We start from the raw sequence: 14,730 nt of genomic DNA on the forward strand, positions 1-14,730 counted from the left end.
GGTGGTTGGTTCGAATCCCGGTGTCCCATACGGTCCCCCGTGCCTGCCAGGAGCTATTTCTGAGCAGACAGCCAGGAGTAACCCCTAAGCACCACAGGGTGTGGCCCAAAAATCAAAAAAAAAAAAAAAAAAAAAAAAAACAACAATACATTTCCTCACCTCTGCACTTCAGGAACTGACCTGCCCCAGGGCTTTTGAGGGCAATTTGTCCTGAGTAATAACCAGGATCTACATATGCTGCTTGTATCTGTAGCTTTTCAAGGCAATTTTACATGCATGCTCCATACAGGTCTTCCCTGGAGAATCCTCTGCTGAGCCTGTGTGGTCTGCACAACACAGAACTGGAACCACACACACATTGCTGGAAGTCTGTGCGAATGACTCCATTGAATGTGGGCTTAATTCAGTCACCTTCTTCCAGCCTAAGACGACTCAGACTGCTTCCTTGTGAGGTTAGTAAGAATAAGTTACTCTCAGCACTCTTGTTATTTTCTTCTTGGTGGATGCATGAAAGGTTTCTCTAGAACACACACACACACACACACACACACACACACACACACACACACACACACTAAAACAGGCCATGTCAGAAACCTTTTGGCTCTGGTGGGAAGATCATTGCTTGCACACACACACACACACACACACACACACACACACACACACACACACACACACACACACACACAAAAGCAGGCCATGTCAGAAACCTTTTGGTTCTGGTGGGAAGATCATAGGTGGCCTTTTGCTTTCTGGAGTTCTTTATTTTCTCTGAACTTTTGTTGTCTCCCCCACTTCACCCATTCAGAAAAAGAAAACCAGGAGTCTCTAGATATGCCAGTCCGTGTGCACAGAGTAGGGTAGTGGCCACAGTAAGACTGCTCAGAGGGAGCACAACCCTGGATAAGCATCTTCCTCCCTGATTATTGCCCCTGTTGCAGCACCAGTAGCCCAGAGATATGATAACCAGCACCCTGAGATTTTTCTTAGTACCATTGTGACCAGAAGACCTGTGTTGCCTGAGTTAGCACATGACTCAAGTCAAGCCAGAGAGAAAGTATGAGTTTATCAGTTTATTTCTTGTTTGCCTGATAACTTGCCCCATCCTGTTTTTTGTTTTGGAAGACCAGGATTTAGGCCAGGGGCTCTTGCCCAGGGGAGTCCACAGTCCCTAGTGGTAGGTCAGGTGGTGGCTTCATGTCACAGTAGCTGAAGTTGCAGCTGTCCAGCCTGTCTCCTGGAGAGATGTCATCAATACAGACCTCCTCCAGAGCTCTGCTGCTCTCTATGCCTTTCCTCTCCAGAGTGGCCTGTAGAAGTTTTCGAATTCTCTGGTTTTCCTTGGACGTGGTCTCCCAAACAACTTCAAGTTCACCTTCCATTTCTCTAAGACAAATAAACAAAGAAAAGTTTAAAATGGCAGCTCCTTTTTCACCACATCCCTGTCAACACTGGTTGTCCCCAATCTTTTTCTTTTCTTTTTTTTTCTTTATTTAAGTCCCCAATCTTTTTGATATATCCTATTCTCACTGGCATGAAACGATATCTCATTGTTATTTTGATTTGTATTTTCTTGATGACAAGTGATGATACTACAATACAATAATTTTAAATTTACCTTCACATATCTATAATTATACTATGGATAACATATAAACTGAATGGGATATAGTTAAAACATTAAATATTGGGCCGGAGAGATGACACAGTAGTAGGGTGTTTGCCTTGCACACAGCCGACCCAGTATGGATGGTGCTTTAAATCCCGGGATCCCATATGGTCCCCTGTGCCTGCCAGGAGTGATTTCTCAGTGCAGAGCCAGGTATGACCCAAAAACCAAAGGAAAAAAAAGATATTGTGGGGCCGGAGAGATAGCATGGAGGTAAGGCATTTGCCTTTCATGCAGGAGGTCATCGGTTCGAATCCCGGTGTCCCATATGGTCCCCTGTGCCTGCCAGGGGCAATTTCTGAGCCTGGAGCCAGGAATAACTCCTGAGCACTGCCGGGTGTGACCCCCCCCCCAAAAAAAAACCACAAAAAAAAAAAAAAAGATATTGTGAGCTGGTGCTGTAGCACAGCAGGTAGGGTGCTTACCTTGCATGAGGTCAATTCAGTTTCAATCCTTGGCATCCCATATGGTCCCCTGAGCTCACTAGGAGTGATTCCTGAATGCTAAGCCAGGAGTGACTCCTGAGCATCACCAGGTGTGCCCCCCCCCCAAAAAAATTATATAACTGAGATACAGAGATGCTGATCAATCAAGTTTAGGTTTGCTCATATTTAAGTCTTCAGGTTAAAATTTCAAGCGTAATCACTAAAAGCAAAAATGGAATGTAGGGGTTAGAGAGATAGCACAGCGGTAGGGCATTCGCCTTGCAAGCAGCCGACCCAGGATCAACAGTGGTTCGAATGCTGGCATCCCATATGGTTCCCAAGCCTGCCAGGTGTGATTTCTGAGCAGAGAGCCAGGAGTAACCCCTGAGCACCGTCGGGTGTGGCCCAAAGATTCCCCCCCCCCCAAATGGACTGTATAACATCTTAAAGGGCAGAAATGGAAAACAATTCTCAACTTCTTCTCTGATAATACATTTGTTTTAAAGACTCAGAAGGGAGCTTGTTTGTTTGCTTGCTTAGGGGATATATCCACTATGTTCAGGTTTATTTCTGGCTCTGAGTTCAGGGATCACTCCTGGTGGTAGTTAGAGGACCATCTCTGGTGCTGGAGATTGAATTCTAATTGGTTGTGTGCAAGGCAATTAGATGCACTTACCTGATGCACTACTGCCCCTGACTTTTTCTTTCTTTTTTTGGTTTTTGGGCCACACCCAGCGGTGCTCAGGGGTTACTCCTGGCTGTTTGCTCAGAAATAGCTCCTGGCAGGCACGGGGGACCATATGGGACACCGGGATTCGAACCAACCACCTTTGGTCCTAGATCGGTTGCTTGCAAGGCAAACACCACTGTGCTATCTCTCCGGGCCCTGCCCCTGACTTTTTAAAAGTTTGGTCCAGACACAGCAACACTAGATTTAGGGAGACAGAGGTTACTCCTAGGTTGGGGTTTGAGGATCACTCCTGGTGGTGTTTGGTGGATCATTTGATACCAGGTATTGAAAAACTACCACTACTACCATGCACTCCCATCCCCTTGAGTCATCTTCCCAGTGCTGGGGCTATTTTGCATAAAGTGGCTGGTAGGCATCTTATGGTAATATGATTGAAGGCCAGAATGATAGCACAGCAGGTAGAGCATTTACCTTGCAAATGGTTGACCTGGATTTGATCGCTGGCATCTCATATGGTCCCCATGAACATATGCTCCGTGAATGAATGACTCTGGAGCACTGAGCCAGGGGTAGCCCAAGCTCTGCTGAGTGTGGCCCAAAAACCAATAATAAAAAGGAAACATACAAAAAAACCCCAAATGTCTGTGACTAGAGAACCTGTTATTTTGTGGGTATACTGGTTTTTCAAATTGAAAACTCAGGGGTGCTCTCGGTAGAAGGGTGGGTGGAGTCCTCACCCTGCCGAAGCCCTAGCAGCCACATCTATAACCCCCAGCTGCTGCAGTGCCAATGGCCCAACTTCACTGTTTCATGATTAATCTTTGCTGAGACACCAAATTGATAAAAAAAAAAATCCAGGCTGAATTGGGCTGAAAACTCTGGGGTCTTCTAGGAGTAGGGGTTTGGTAGCATCCCCTTCCCCAGCCCTCTCCCCACTGTACTGCTGGAGGGCCCCAGCAGCCACACCCACACCCCACAGCTGTTGCCTCGTTCTACAGATTCTGGAGTTCTTGGAACATGAAGTATGTAGACATACAACACCTTCAAGTTTCTCAATACTGACATACAATAGGAGCACACTAAGTAGAAGTAGATGGGAAAGTAGCAGAGGCCAGCTAAGCCCAAACAAAAATAATTGTGACAGAAGGTTCAGCTAGTAGCAAATAGCTTAGGAAATCCTCAATGCTTAATGACCCTTTTGTGAGATATAATAATTTTCACAAATTTTCCTTTACTGAACTATTTCTCAATAATTCCATTAGCCATTTAGTTGTAACAAGCAAAACAAAATGAATTGTTTTGTGCATGGTAAGGGGTGGGAAACTGGGGACAATGGTAAAGGGGCGGTTACACTGATTATGGGCTTGGTGTTAGAAGACTGAATGCCTAAAACAACTGTATTAAGAACAACTTTTAGGGGCTGGAGAGATAACATGGAGGTAAGGCGTTTGCCTTTCATGCAGGAGGTCATCGGTTCGAATCCCAGCGTCCCATATGGTCCCCCGTGCCTGCCAGGAGCAATTTCTGAGCATGGAGCCAGGAGTAACCCCTGAGCACTGCCGGGTGTGACCCAAAACCATGGTGTTTAAATAAAGAAAAATGTGTTTATATATTATATATATGGAATATAGACATCTGCATTCCACATTAATGTGTGGAATGTGTATCAATACACAAAGATGTGTATCAAATCATCATGTTGAACACCTCAAATTTATATAATGTTATATTGTCAATTGTAAAGAACCATATAAAGCTGGAGAAACCAATTAAAAAGAAATGTGAGGACCTAGTCCAGAAGGAAAGGTGCTTGCCTTACATGCAGACAACCCAGGTTCAATCTCTGGCATTTCATTTAGTCCCCTGAGCACCACCAGGAATGATTCCTAAGTGCAGAGCCAGGAGTAACCTCAAGCATCAATGGGTGTGGCCCAAAAGCCACAAAAACAAATCAACAAAAAAGTTAGAGGAACAATATAAGACCATTATTAAAGTCAGTTACAACTAAAATATAGAAAATAAACAAACGAGTCAGTAAGCAGAAGAGATTTGATGAACATCCTACTATCATTCAGAAGACAGAGACATGATATGCAGCTGGGGCTTTTTATACACCTTTTCTGCTGCAGTGCTTCATCCAGGATCTCCTGCTTGTCCTTCAGAATCCGATGGAGGTTCCTCATCTCCTGCTGGTACTGAGCCGTCTTGCTAATGAAGTCTTCCTGCTGCTCTGTCAGAAGGTGACAGATGTCATCCACCTTTAGGGATGTCCTCTTCTTGTACCCCTGAGGGGAAAAGAGGGATTCGGTGATAGATGAGGTACCTGTGGGCATGGTGGATGGCCCTATCCACCAGATAAAGCAAGCCCTGGAGGGAAGGCATCACTCCCAGAGCTTCATACATCACATACAAGGTAAGTGCTCTACTGCCCAGTCTTCTGGATGAGTCTGTTTAGAAAAGTAATTCTGGATCCTGAAAAGTTACATAGGGCAGCACGCAAGACAAACACTTTATTTCTTTATTTATTTTGGTTTTTGGGCCATACCCGTTTGACGCTCAGGGGTTACTCCTGGCTATGAGCTCAGAAATCGCTCCTGGCTTGGGGGGACCATATAGGATGCCGGGGGATTGAACCACGGTCCGTCCTATGCTAGTGCTTGCAAGGCAGACACCTTACCTCTAGCGCCACCTTCCCGGCCCCAAGACAAACACTTTAAACCCTATACTCTCTGGCCCTGTGGTTTTCATATTTTTGAACAACAGATATCTACCTTATTTATGCATTATAGGTTTATTGAAGCTTATTTTATAGTCAATTTCTGTGACTACACTCTGTGTGTTAGAGACAGAGAGAGAGAGAGAGAGATTGATATTGATATTGATATTCTAAGACAATAAAGATGAGAGCCAGGAGGACCAAGTCATCCATGGTAGGAAGCTTGCTACAAACAGTAGGGGAGTGTACTTTGGGAAGAGAAAGGACCATGATGACAATGATAACTGGAAATGATTACTTTGGAACGAAGGCGATATGCAGTAACAATATTGCAAACAACAGTGTCTAAAAGGAAAAAAGGAAGTGAGAAAGAGAGAAAGAGAAGGAAAATCTCTGCCATAGAGGCCAGCAAGACAGAGAACAGAGGGGAAGGTGGGAGAGACACTGAGACATTGGTGGCAAGAAATTGGTGAAGGGGTGGGTGTTGGGCATTGTATGACTGAAAATCTTTAACAATGTTATAACTGTGTATCTCATGGTAATTTAATTAAAGAATTTATTTTTTAAAAACAGGAAAAAGAAGGAAGAGTTGAAAGAATCATACTTCAACAAGCAGAGATCATCAAAACCCTTTAGCAATTTTTTGAAAATTTTTGCTTTGTTTTGTGTTATTGACATAAAGATTTTTTTTCCAGGATGCTTAGAATAAGAGGTTAATGACATGTTTAAAGTATACATATATCTGCACACACCTTTTACATACTATAAATGTCAAACCTTCAGGTTCTTTGATTTAATCTCTTGATCTGAGAAGTTGGTCAAGCTCCTGTTATTACTGTTTCCATTCATCTTTGTTTTTCATGGTGTCTGGGCTAACTTAACGGTCCAATCTGAAAAACTTTTCTTTTCATGGACGAACTAAACTTATTTAGATATTTATTTGAAAAATTCATTTGATCTTGGATTTGTTTTCTATTTTGTTTTATCTAAACACATTAAAAATAAATTTATTTTTGTAGTTATTTAATGATCAAACCAAAGTCTCATATATGCAAGGCAAGTGTCCTTCTGTTGAGCTATCTTCCTTCTCCTACAAACATTTTCAATCTTTTTCCTTAGCTCATTCACTACTGCAATTCTACTATCAAAATGAATCTCTGATTCTGTGGTTACTTTTAACCTTCTGCCTTTATACTGCATGTTCATCTAGGCAGTATATATATATATATATATTGGTTTTTGGGTCACACCTGGGGGTGCTCAGGAGTTACTCCTGGCTTTACACTCAGAAATCGCTCCTGGCATGCTCAGGGGACCATACGGGATGCCGGAATTCGAACCACTGTCCTGCATGCAAGGCAAACACCTTACCTCCATGCTATCTCTCCAGCCCCTATTTAGGCAGTATATATTGGCTTCCCATGAATAGGTCTATGATGGTACATAACACTCTTAATTCTCATATGCTTTTCTTTACTCTAACTTCACTTAAATATGCTACAGCTCCTCCTTCTAGACTTTCAGCTCTGAATGATATCCTCTGACTATTAGCTATTACATAGGAGACAATCAGTAAGTCAGGAAGTCTATGTAACCCTTTACTTCCTTTCAGCATTGTCTGTCACTGTTATCAGCCTTATCTTGCTTTGTGTGAAGTCTTAGTTGGCAGTTAAATAGATTCTTTGCTCATGGCAAGTGATTTACTGCAGCTTGCCCAATCCTTTTTTTGGCTGGCTCAGTTGAGGTTGACTGATCCATGAGGAAGGGTTTATAGTAAAAAAAAAAAAAAGTTTTCAGGGTTCTTGCACGGTCAGAACTATCTGGAGAGCAGTTTTGTTGGATACAAACTGTTTGTTGGCTCAGACTGTCTTTCCTTGAATGTTTATAGATGGCATTCTTCTCTGGCAGTAGTACAAATGAGAAGGGTGATGCTGAAGTGGTTTTCTTTTTCTTATGTCTTAGTCATTTGCCTGAAGGTCAAAGAATTCTTCCTTTATTTTAAAGTCAGCTAAGACTTGGTGTCAATTTTGTGGGCCCATTCTTGGTCCATTTTTTCCTAGCTATACAAGTCTATATTCAGTTGTAGATCCAACTGAATTTCAGAAAATTTCAGAAATTTCAGAAATTACGTTTTGGTGCAAACTACCTTCCCATTCTTTGGGAACTCTAAGAGCAGATATATCAGGTCTCTGTCGCTTTCTCATGATCTCATTTCCACATCTTGATTTCTGTTTTCTTGTCTTTGCCTTTCATATTTCTATCCTTATGCCTCTTATATACTTTCTCCTGGGCTCAGTTATTTGATACATATGTCTGAAGTATTTTATTTCCTAATATTTCTTGTTTAGTTCTGTTTTTTCCTTTCCAAAATTTCCTCTGTCTGGCCATTCTTTTGGAGAATTGTATTTCTGTGTTGTGGTATTTCTTTGCTGTATTAAGTTTTAAGTATCTTGCAGGACAGAGAGATCGTTCAATGGGTAAGATGTTTGCCTTGCACATGGCCACCTGGGTTTGATCCCTGGTTTCTAATATGGTTTGAACCAAATGCCACCAGTAGAGATTTACCCAATATAGAGCCATGAGTAAGCCCTGAGCACCACCAGGAGCAACCCCCAAACAAAAAACAAACAAAAAAGTTTTAAGTATTAGGGCCGGAGAGATAACATGGAGGTAGAGCATTTGTCTTGCATGCAGGAGGATGGTGTTTCAAATCCCGGCATCCCATATGGTCCTGCCAGGAGTGATTTCTGAGCGTAGAGCCAGGAGTAATCCCTAAGCGCTGGCGGGTGTGACCCAAAAACCAAACAAAACAAAAAAGTTTTAAGTATCTAATCACCCACCTCTCTACCTACTCATTCATCTACCCTACCAGCCTACTTTTCATTCTAAAGTGTACTTGGCAATTTTGATCTCCTTTATTTCTGAATTTTCTGCATTTTTACCATGTATAAGAAAATATTTCCGGGCCCGGAGAGATAGCACAGCGGCGTTTGCCTTGCAAGCAGCCGATCCAGGACCAAAGGTGGTTGGTTCGAATCCCAGTGTCCCATATGGTCCCCCGTGCCTGCCAGGAGCTATTTCTGAGCAGACAGCCAGGAGTAACCCCTGAGCACCGCTGGGTGTGGCCCAAAAACCAATATATATATATATATATATATATATATATATATATATATATATATATATATTTCCATTTTTATTTTTTGACTCAGTGCTAGAGACTAGACCACATATGCCCCATATATGCAAGGCAAATAAATGCACTGAGCACTTTTGTAGGTAGTTTGATCTTCCCAGATCCTAGATCTTGGGATAGCCCTGACTGCCAAGCTCTTGCAAATCCTGTTTTTCTATGGGGTCCTGACATATCCCCAGTGCATTTTCTCAAGCCTTTCCCAAGTCCTCTTTCTCGGGGCAGCAGAAATGGTTCTATCAGACTTAGATCCAGTCACAGGTCTCCTCTCTGGATGTCTGGGGAGAGATCCATTTTCACTATTCTTTTTTATTTATTTATTTATTTATTTATTTATTTATTTATTTATTTATTTATTTATTTATTTATTTATTTTTGATTTTTGGGTCACACCCACCAGCGCTTAGGGATTACTCCAGCTCTATGCTCAGAAATCGCTCCTGGCAGGCTCGGGGGACCATATGGGGTGCCGGGATTCGAACCAATGACCTTCTGCATGAAAGGCAAAAATGCCTTACTTCGACGCTATCTTTCCGGCCCCCATTTTCACTATGTGCTAAAAACCCTAAGACAAGGCCAACTACCCTGAAAATCAAAAATAATTTATCTGGAAACAAAAGCCAACATGAAAACCAAAGAAAACAGAAGACCCATCATTATTACTATTCAGAAAACTTAACTGCAGGTTTCCATCATTAATAGCAGGGAGTCAGTACTAGCCCTTTTGGCACAGACTTGAAACACTGCTTTATATTTTGCTAAAATTATAAAATATCTATATTAGTTTATTTCTCAAACAGTTACTAAATTTTATGTGCCTGTTGCTGTGATATGTGCTTGGAAGATTACTAGTGAACAAAAGGAGAGAATGCAACCCTGCCCTTATGGAACTTAAACGTCAGAGGAGACAGACAACCAATAAACATTATTCAATAAAACATCTCATCTATTAGGAGATGATGCTATCTACAGAGAAAATAAATCCAGGAAGATTCAGGGGTGAGAGTCCAAGTGTGCCTCACCGGTGAGGTGGCATAGGGTATATATGTGTGAGAGGGAAACAAAATACAATGAGGGATTAATTAACAACAAAGGAAACTATCGTATTATTTAATGTTTGGTTTCGGGTCACACACACACACACAAAAGAGAAAACTCCAAACCAACCAATAGTTTCTCACTTTTATGCAATAATATGATTGTGGGATCCACATTTTATAATTTTTTTCTTTTCTTTCCAATTTTTCTTTGTTTTGTTTTTGGGTCACACCCGGCATTGCTCAGGGGTTACTCCTGGCTGTCTGCTCAGAAATAGCTCCTGGCAGGCACAGGGGACCCTATGGGACACCCGGACATGAACCAACCACCTTAGGTCCTGGATCGGCTGATTGCAAGGCAAACGCCACTGTGCTATCTCTCCGGGCCCTCCAATTTTTTTTAAATATATTTTTTACTTAAGTAACATGATCATAGTTGGGTTACACCAGTGTAACATTCCCCCCCCCCCTCCCATCCCCTGCCTGTATTCGAGACAGGCATTCTACTACAGTTATTGTTTTTTTTTTTTGGCTTTTGGGCCACACCCGGCAGTGCTCAGGGGTTACTCCTGGCTGTCTGCTCAGAAATAGCTCCTGGCAGGCACAGGGGACCATATGGGACACCGGGATTCGAACCAACCACCTTTGGTCCTGGATCGGCTGCTTGCAAGGCAAACACCACTGTGCTATCTCTCCGGGCCCTCAGTTATTGTTTTTAAGTTCAGTAAATTGTATTTTTGTTCCTTAAAGGATAAGAGTGAAAAAATATAGTAAAGGTGTGATAGTGGCAATTGCCATTGTTTGCATAGGTCCAGAAAAATGGGGAAAATGGAAAAAAATCCTTGACCTGATTACAAAAAGGCCTCACCCCAGAAGTTTATTGGCTTTAGACTGACTCTGGGCTCCAGGCATTCCAGTCTGTCCAACTTGTCATTCTCCGTGGTCCCAGTGAAACTTTTTCACACTTTAGCTATTGTTTGTATCAGGTTCTTATATATATATATTTTGTTTTTGTTTTTGGGTCACACCCGGCGGTGCTCAGGGGTCACTCCTGGCTGTCTGCTCAGAAACAGCTCCTGGCAGACACGGGGGACCATATGGGACACTGGGATTCGAACCAACCACCTTTGGTCCTGGATCGGCTGCTTGCAAGGCAAACACCGCTGTGCTATCTCTCCGGGCCCAGGTTCTTATATTTAAAGATTCTGGATTCTGTGCATTTCTTTCATCGATGTCAGGATGATGTGGAGCATCCTCTAGTTTCAGCACACCATTAGATGCGGAGCGATCTGCCCTGCAAGCAGGCTGTTGCTGAGTCGTCTGGGTGTTGGGAGCACTCTTTGGAGTAAGTCAATGCCAAAGCAGTGGTAGATCTTCCCTGGTAAAGGCTTGGATCCTGGTAATGTTATAGACGATTGTGGATGTTTCCATAGATGGTATCCATTGTTCAGGTGTGTGTGGGCAATGCCCATTCTTCTGAGGCCTAAACCAAGTCATTATGCCAATGTTCAGGGTATAAGGCCTAATTGCATTACCAAATTTGTGTTCCCATCTCTATTAGATAAGAACTTGTTTGCATATGTATTATTTTCCCATTTTAATGTGCCTATGCAAAAGAGAAGCAATGCCACAAGATATTGTTGGTGCATTTGGGGACCGACGAATAAAATCCAACATTCCCCGTAACTTGGTTCAAACATGAAATCTATACAGAGATACTCTTCTACCAGTATTGCTTATAAAACAGATCTCAAAGAGAGAAGATAAAACAATCAAATAACAAAGCCAGTGGGCAAACATTCTACAATTTTTTAAGTTCGCTGCTTTTTTTGTTGATACGTGTCACTCACTGGATGGAAGTACCTTGGGATTGAAGCACCTTTTGGATTGGAGCCAAAGATCACCTGTTCTCCTCCCCAGGGTGTGATCTTTGACTTCACAATAAAGCCTGAGGATCTTAAAAAGAAACTGCTCGAATGTAGTTTCGGTTTTCCACAACTGGGTTATCTAGCTTGTCGGGAGCAGAATCCTTAAGGTGGAAGTTCCAGAACATGCTTTATCTCCTTAATCACGTGTGGATTATTTCCTGTGTCAGCATTTGCTTCCAGACCCGAATCCCCCACAATCCCCTCTACTTTTACTAAAAGTTGGAACCAACTTCCAGCTCCAGCCATACTAACTACTCTATGTGGTCAAATTTCCTAATTTTTCTTTCTTTTTTTTTTTTTTTTTTGGTTTTTGGGCCACACCCATTTGAAGCTCAGGGGTTACTCCTGGCTATGCGCTCAGAAATCACCCCTGGCTTGGGGGAACCATATGGGACACCAGGGGATCGAACCGCGGTACATCCGCTTGTAAGGCAGACACCTAACCTGTAGCGCCACCTTCCCGGCCCCTAATTTTTCTATTTGTCGTACATTTTCACAATCTGGCTACTTTTATGTCTTCCTCTTTGTCTTTGGTGTTCCACGTGTCACTGTGATGCTGTTAGGCATTGCTTTAAATTTATCCTACTTAGCAGGGAAAGTACTATCATAAATAAGTGTACTTGAAAACTAAACTGACTCATGGGGCTGGAGAAATAGTATGGCAGGGAGAGCATTTCTGCCTTGCACTTGGCCAACCTAGGTTCGATCCTCAGCATTGAGTCCCATGTGCCTGCCAGGAGTGATTCCTGAGCTCAGAGACAGGAGTAACTCCTGAGCACTTCTGGGTGAGTCCCAAAAAAACAAAACAAGCAAACAAACGAAAAACTAAACTGACCTAGATGTGCCTCCATGTCTATTCATCAGCCCAGATCAACAGACTCATTAGACTCTTAAGAGATACAAGCCAGGGTCAGAGAGATAGCATGAAGGTAAGGCATTTGCCTTGCATGCAGAAGGATGGTGGTTAGAATCTCAGCATCCCATATGGTCCCCCGTGCCTGCTGGGGTGATTTCTGAGCGCAGAGCCAGGAGTAACCCCTGAGCACTGCCGGGTGTGATCCAAAAACCAAAACAAAAACAGAGATGCAAGCCAATCTGCAAAAATTCATAGGAACTCTGGTCTTCCAGCAGAAAATTTTGGGACCTAGTTGAAGGGCGAATGGACTGAGTCCCCACTCTGCAAAATTCTTAGCAACCACAATCATACCCCACAGCTGCTGCCATTCATGAGGGGGATAGGCAGCCTCCCCCTATACTTCTGGAAACCCTGGCAGCAACACTCACAACCCACAGTCATGTAAGTTCATAGGCCCAGTTCTATAGCTCCTGGGATTCCTAGAGTGTGCAGCCACTACGATGGCTATGCACCACTTCCAAATTCCTCACTATTGACTCCCAGTAGGAGCACCCCAAATTAGATGGGACGTAGCATAGAAGTCAACTAATTTCAATAAACAAAAACAACCCAGAATGCTCAGCTAGCAACAAATAGCTCAGCTTAGTCAACTTTCAAACAATGAATGACCCCATTGTGTAACAATTTTAAAATAGTAACAGCGGCCAGAGTAATAATAACAGGGGCAATTTTGCCTTGCACCTGGCTAACCCTAGTTCAATCCCAGGCATTCCATACGGTCCCCCAAGCCTCCAGTAGTAATTTCTGAGCGCAGAGTCAGGAGTTACCATAAAAGTAACCCCTGAGTGGCTTCCAGGTGTGGCCCAACCCCTCCAATAAATAAATTTTTAAAAAAATTATCTTTTGTTTGTTTGGGGGCCACACCCAGTGGTGCTTAGAGTTTAACTATAGCTCTATACTCAGGAGAGCACTTTGTGGTACTCAGGGGATGATATGGGATTGAATCTGGGTTGGCTGTATATAAGGCAGTCATCCTACTGCTGTACTATCTCTTGGGCCTTTGTCACAAATGATCTTTTATTGAAGTAGTTTTCCATACTTCCATTAGCCATTTAGTTGTAATAAGCAATATAATATAAATTATTTGGGGCAGGCTTGGAAGGGATGGGAAACTAGAAACCATGGTGGAGGGAATGTAGAAATGGTATTAGAACACTGAATGCCAGAAACAACTGTATTATGAACAACTTGGTAAGCCACGGTGTTTAAATAAAGTAAAAACAAACAAAATAAAACCCACTAACCTGATCCAAATCTTCATTTTCTTTAAAACTATATGATAGTAAGCATTCTATGATGACACAAATCACGTCCCTTGAAAACTGAGACAAACCTGCTCAGAATCCATAGTAATATTTGAATGATTTCAGGCTAAATTAAATTATTCTGGTCACTGCAAGCCACGGGATAAATCCCAGAGTTCTGAATATGGGGTTAACGTGGACATTTCTGATATCATTTTAGCAAAGATGTCCTTTCTTCAAAAATAGCATCATGAGGGCCCGGAGAGATAGCACAGCAGTGTTTGCCTTGCAAGCAGCCGATTCAGGACCTAAGGTGGTTGGTTCGAATCCCGGTGTCCCATATGGTTCCCTGTGCCTGCCAGGAGTTATTTCTGAGCAGACAGCCAGGAGTAACCCCTGAGCACCGCCGGGTGTGGCCCAAAAACCAAAAAAAAAAAAAAAAAAAATAGCATCATGCTTCAACTTCCACATTTGAGAGTAGAACGGAGCTGCTCTGGTCCACTGAGGGAAGGGTTACTTGGGACATCTCTGTCTACAGGGGGCATGACCTTTTGATGCTCTGGAGCACACACTAATCTTCCCTGAATTTCCTTAAGATCTTACCTGAGGAAGTACATGCTGCTTATGGCCAAATGCATTGAAAACCTGAAAGCCCCTTCAGGATGCCCTGACTATACCCACTGAGAACCAAACCTACAAGGCAATGTGGCTTCCAAATCCTAGCATCTGGGAAAGAAATACAAAGCAGTATTTATAATTCATAGGGAGGTTGCTTAATACTTGAAAGCAACACTTGTGAAAGACACAATCTATTGTTTGCAAGAAGATGTACGTTTGAGTTTGAGCAATTTGAAGTAAGAGATCAGATAGACAGAAATAGAACAGAGAAAAGCAGCTGAGGGAGCAGA

At 42.7% G+C, this 14,730-nt stretch overlaps 1 protein-coding gene across 1 annotated transcript in view; it reads right to left on the bottom strand.

Annotated features, from left to right (window-relative positions):
* Positions 1–1,063: 1,063 nt before the first annotated feature.
* The window catches only part of CEP89 (centrosomal protein 89), a 65,364-nt gene continuing 51,697 nt past the window's right edge, over positions 1,064–14,730 (bottom strand). Inside the window, exons 18-19 of the mRNA XM_049786698.1 lie at positions 4,904–5,073; positions 1,064–1,389 (exon numbers count right to left, since the gene is read on the bottom strand). Coding sequence (XP_049642655.1) covers positions 1,137–1,389; positions 4,904–5,073 — 423 coding nt within the window. The 3' untranslated portion in view covers positions 1,064–1,136. The remainder of the gene's footprint in view (positions 1,390–4,903; positions 5,074–14,730) is intronic.

The sequence above is a fragment of the Suncus etruscus genome, chromosome 14, assembly GCF_024139225.1.
Source record: "Suncus etruscus isolate mSunEtr1 chromosome 14, mSunEtr1.pri.cur, whole genome shotgun sequence".
Taxonomy (NCBI): Eukaryota; Metazoa; Chordata; class Mammalia; order Eulipotyphla; family Soricidae; genus Suncus; species Suncus etruscus.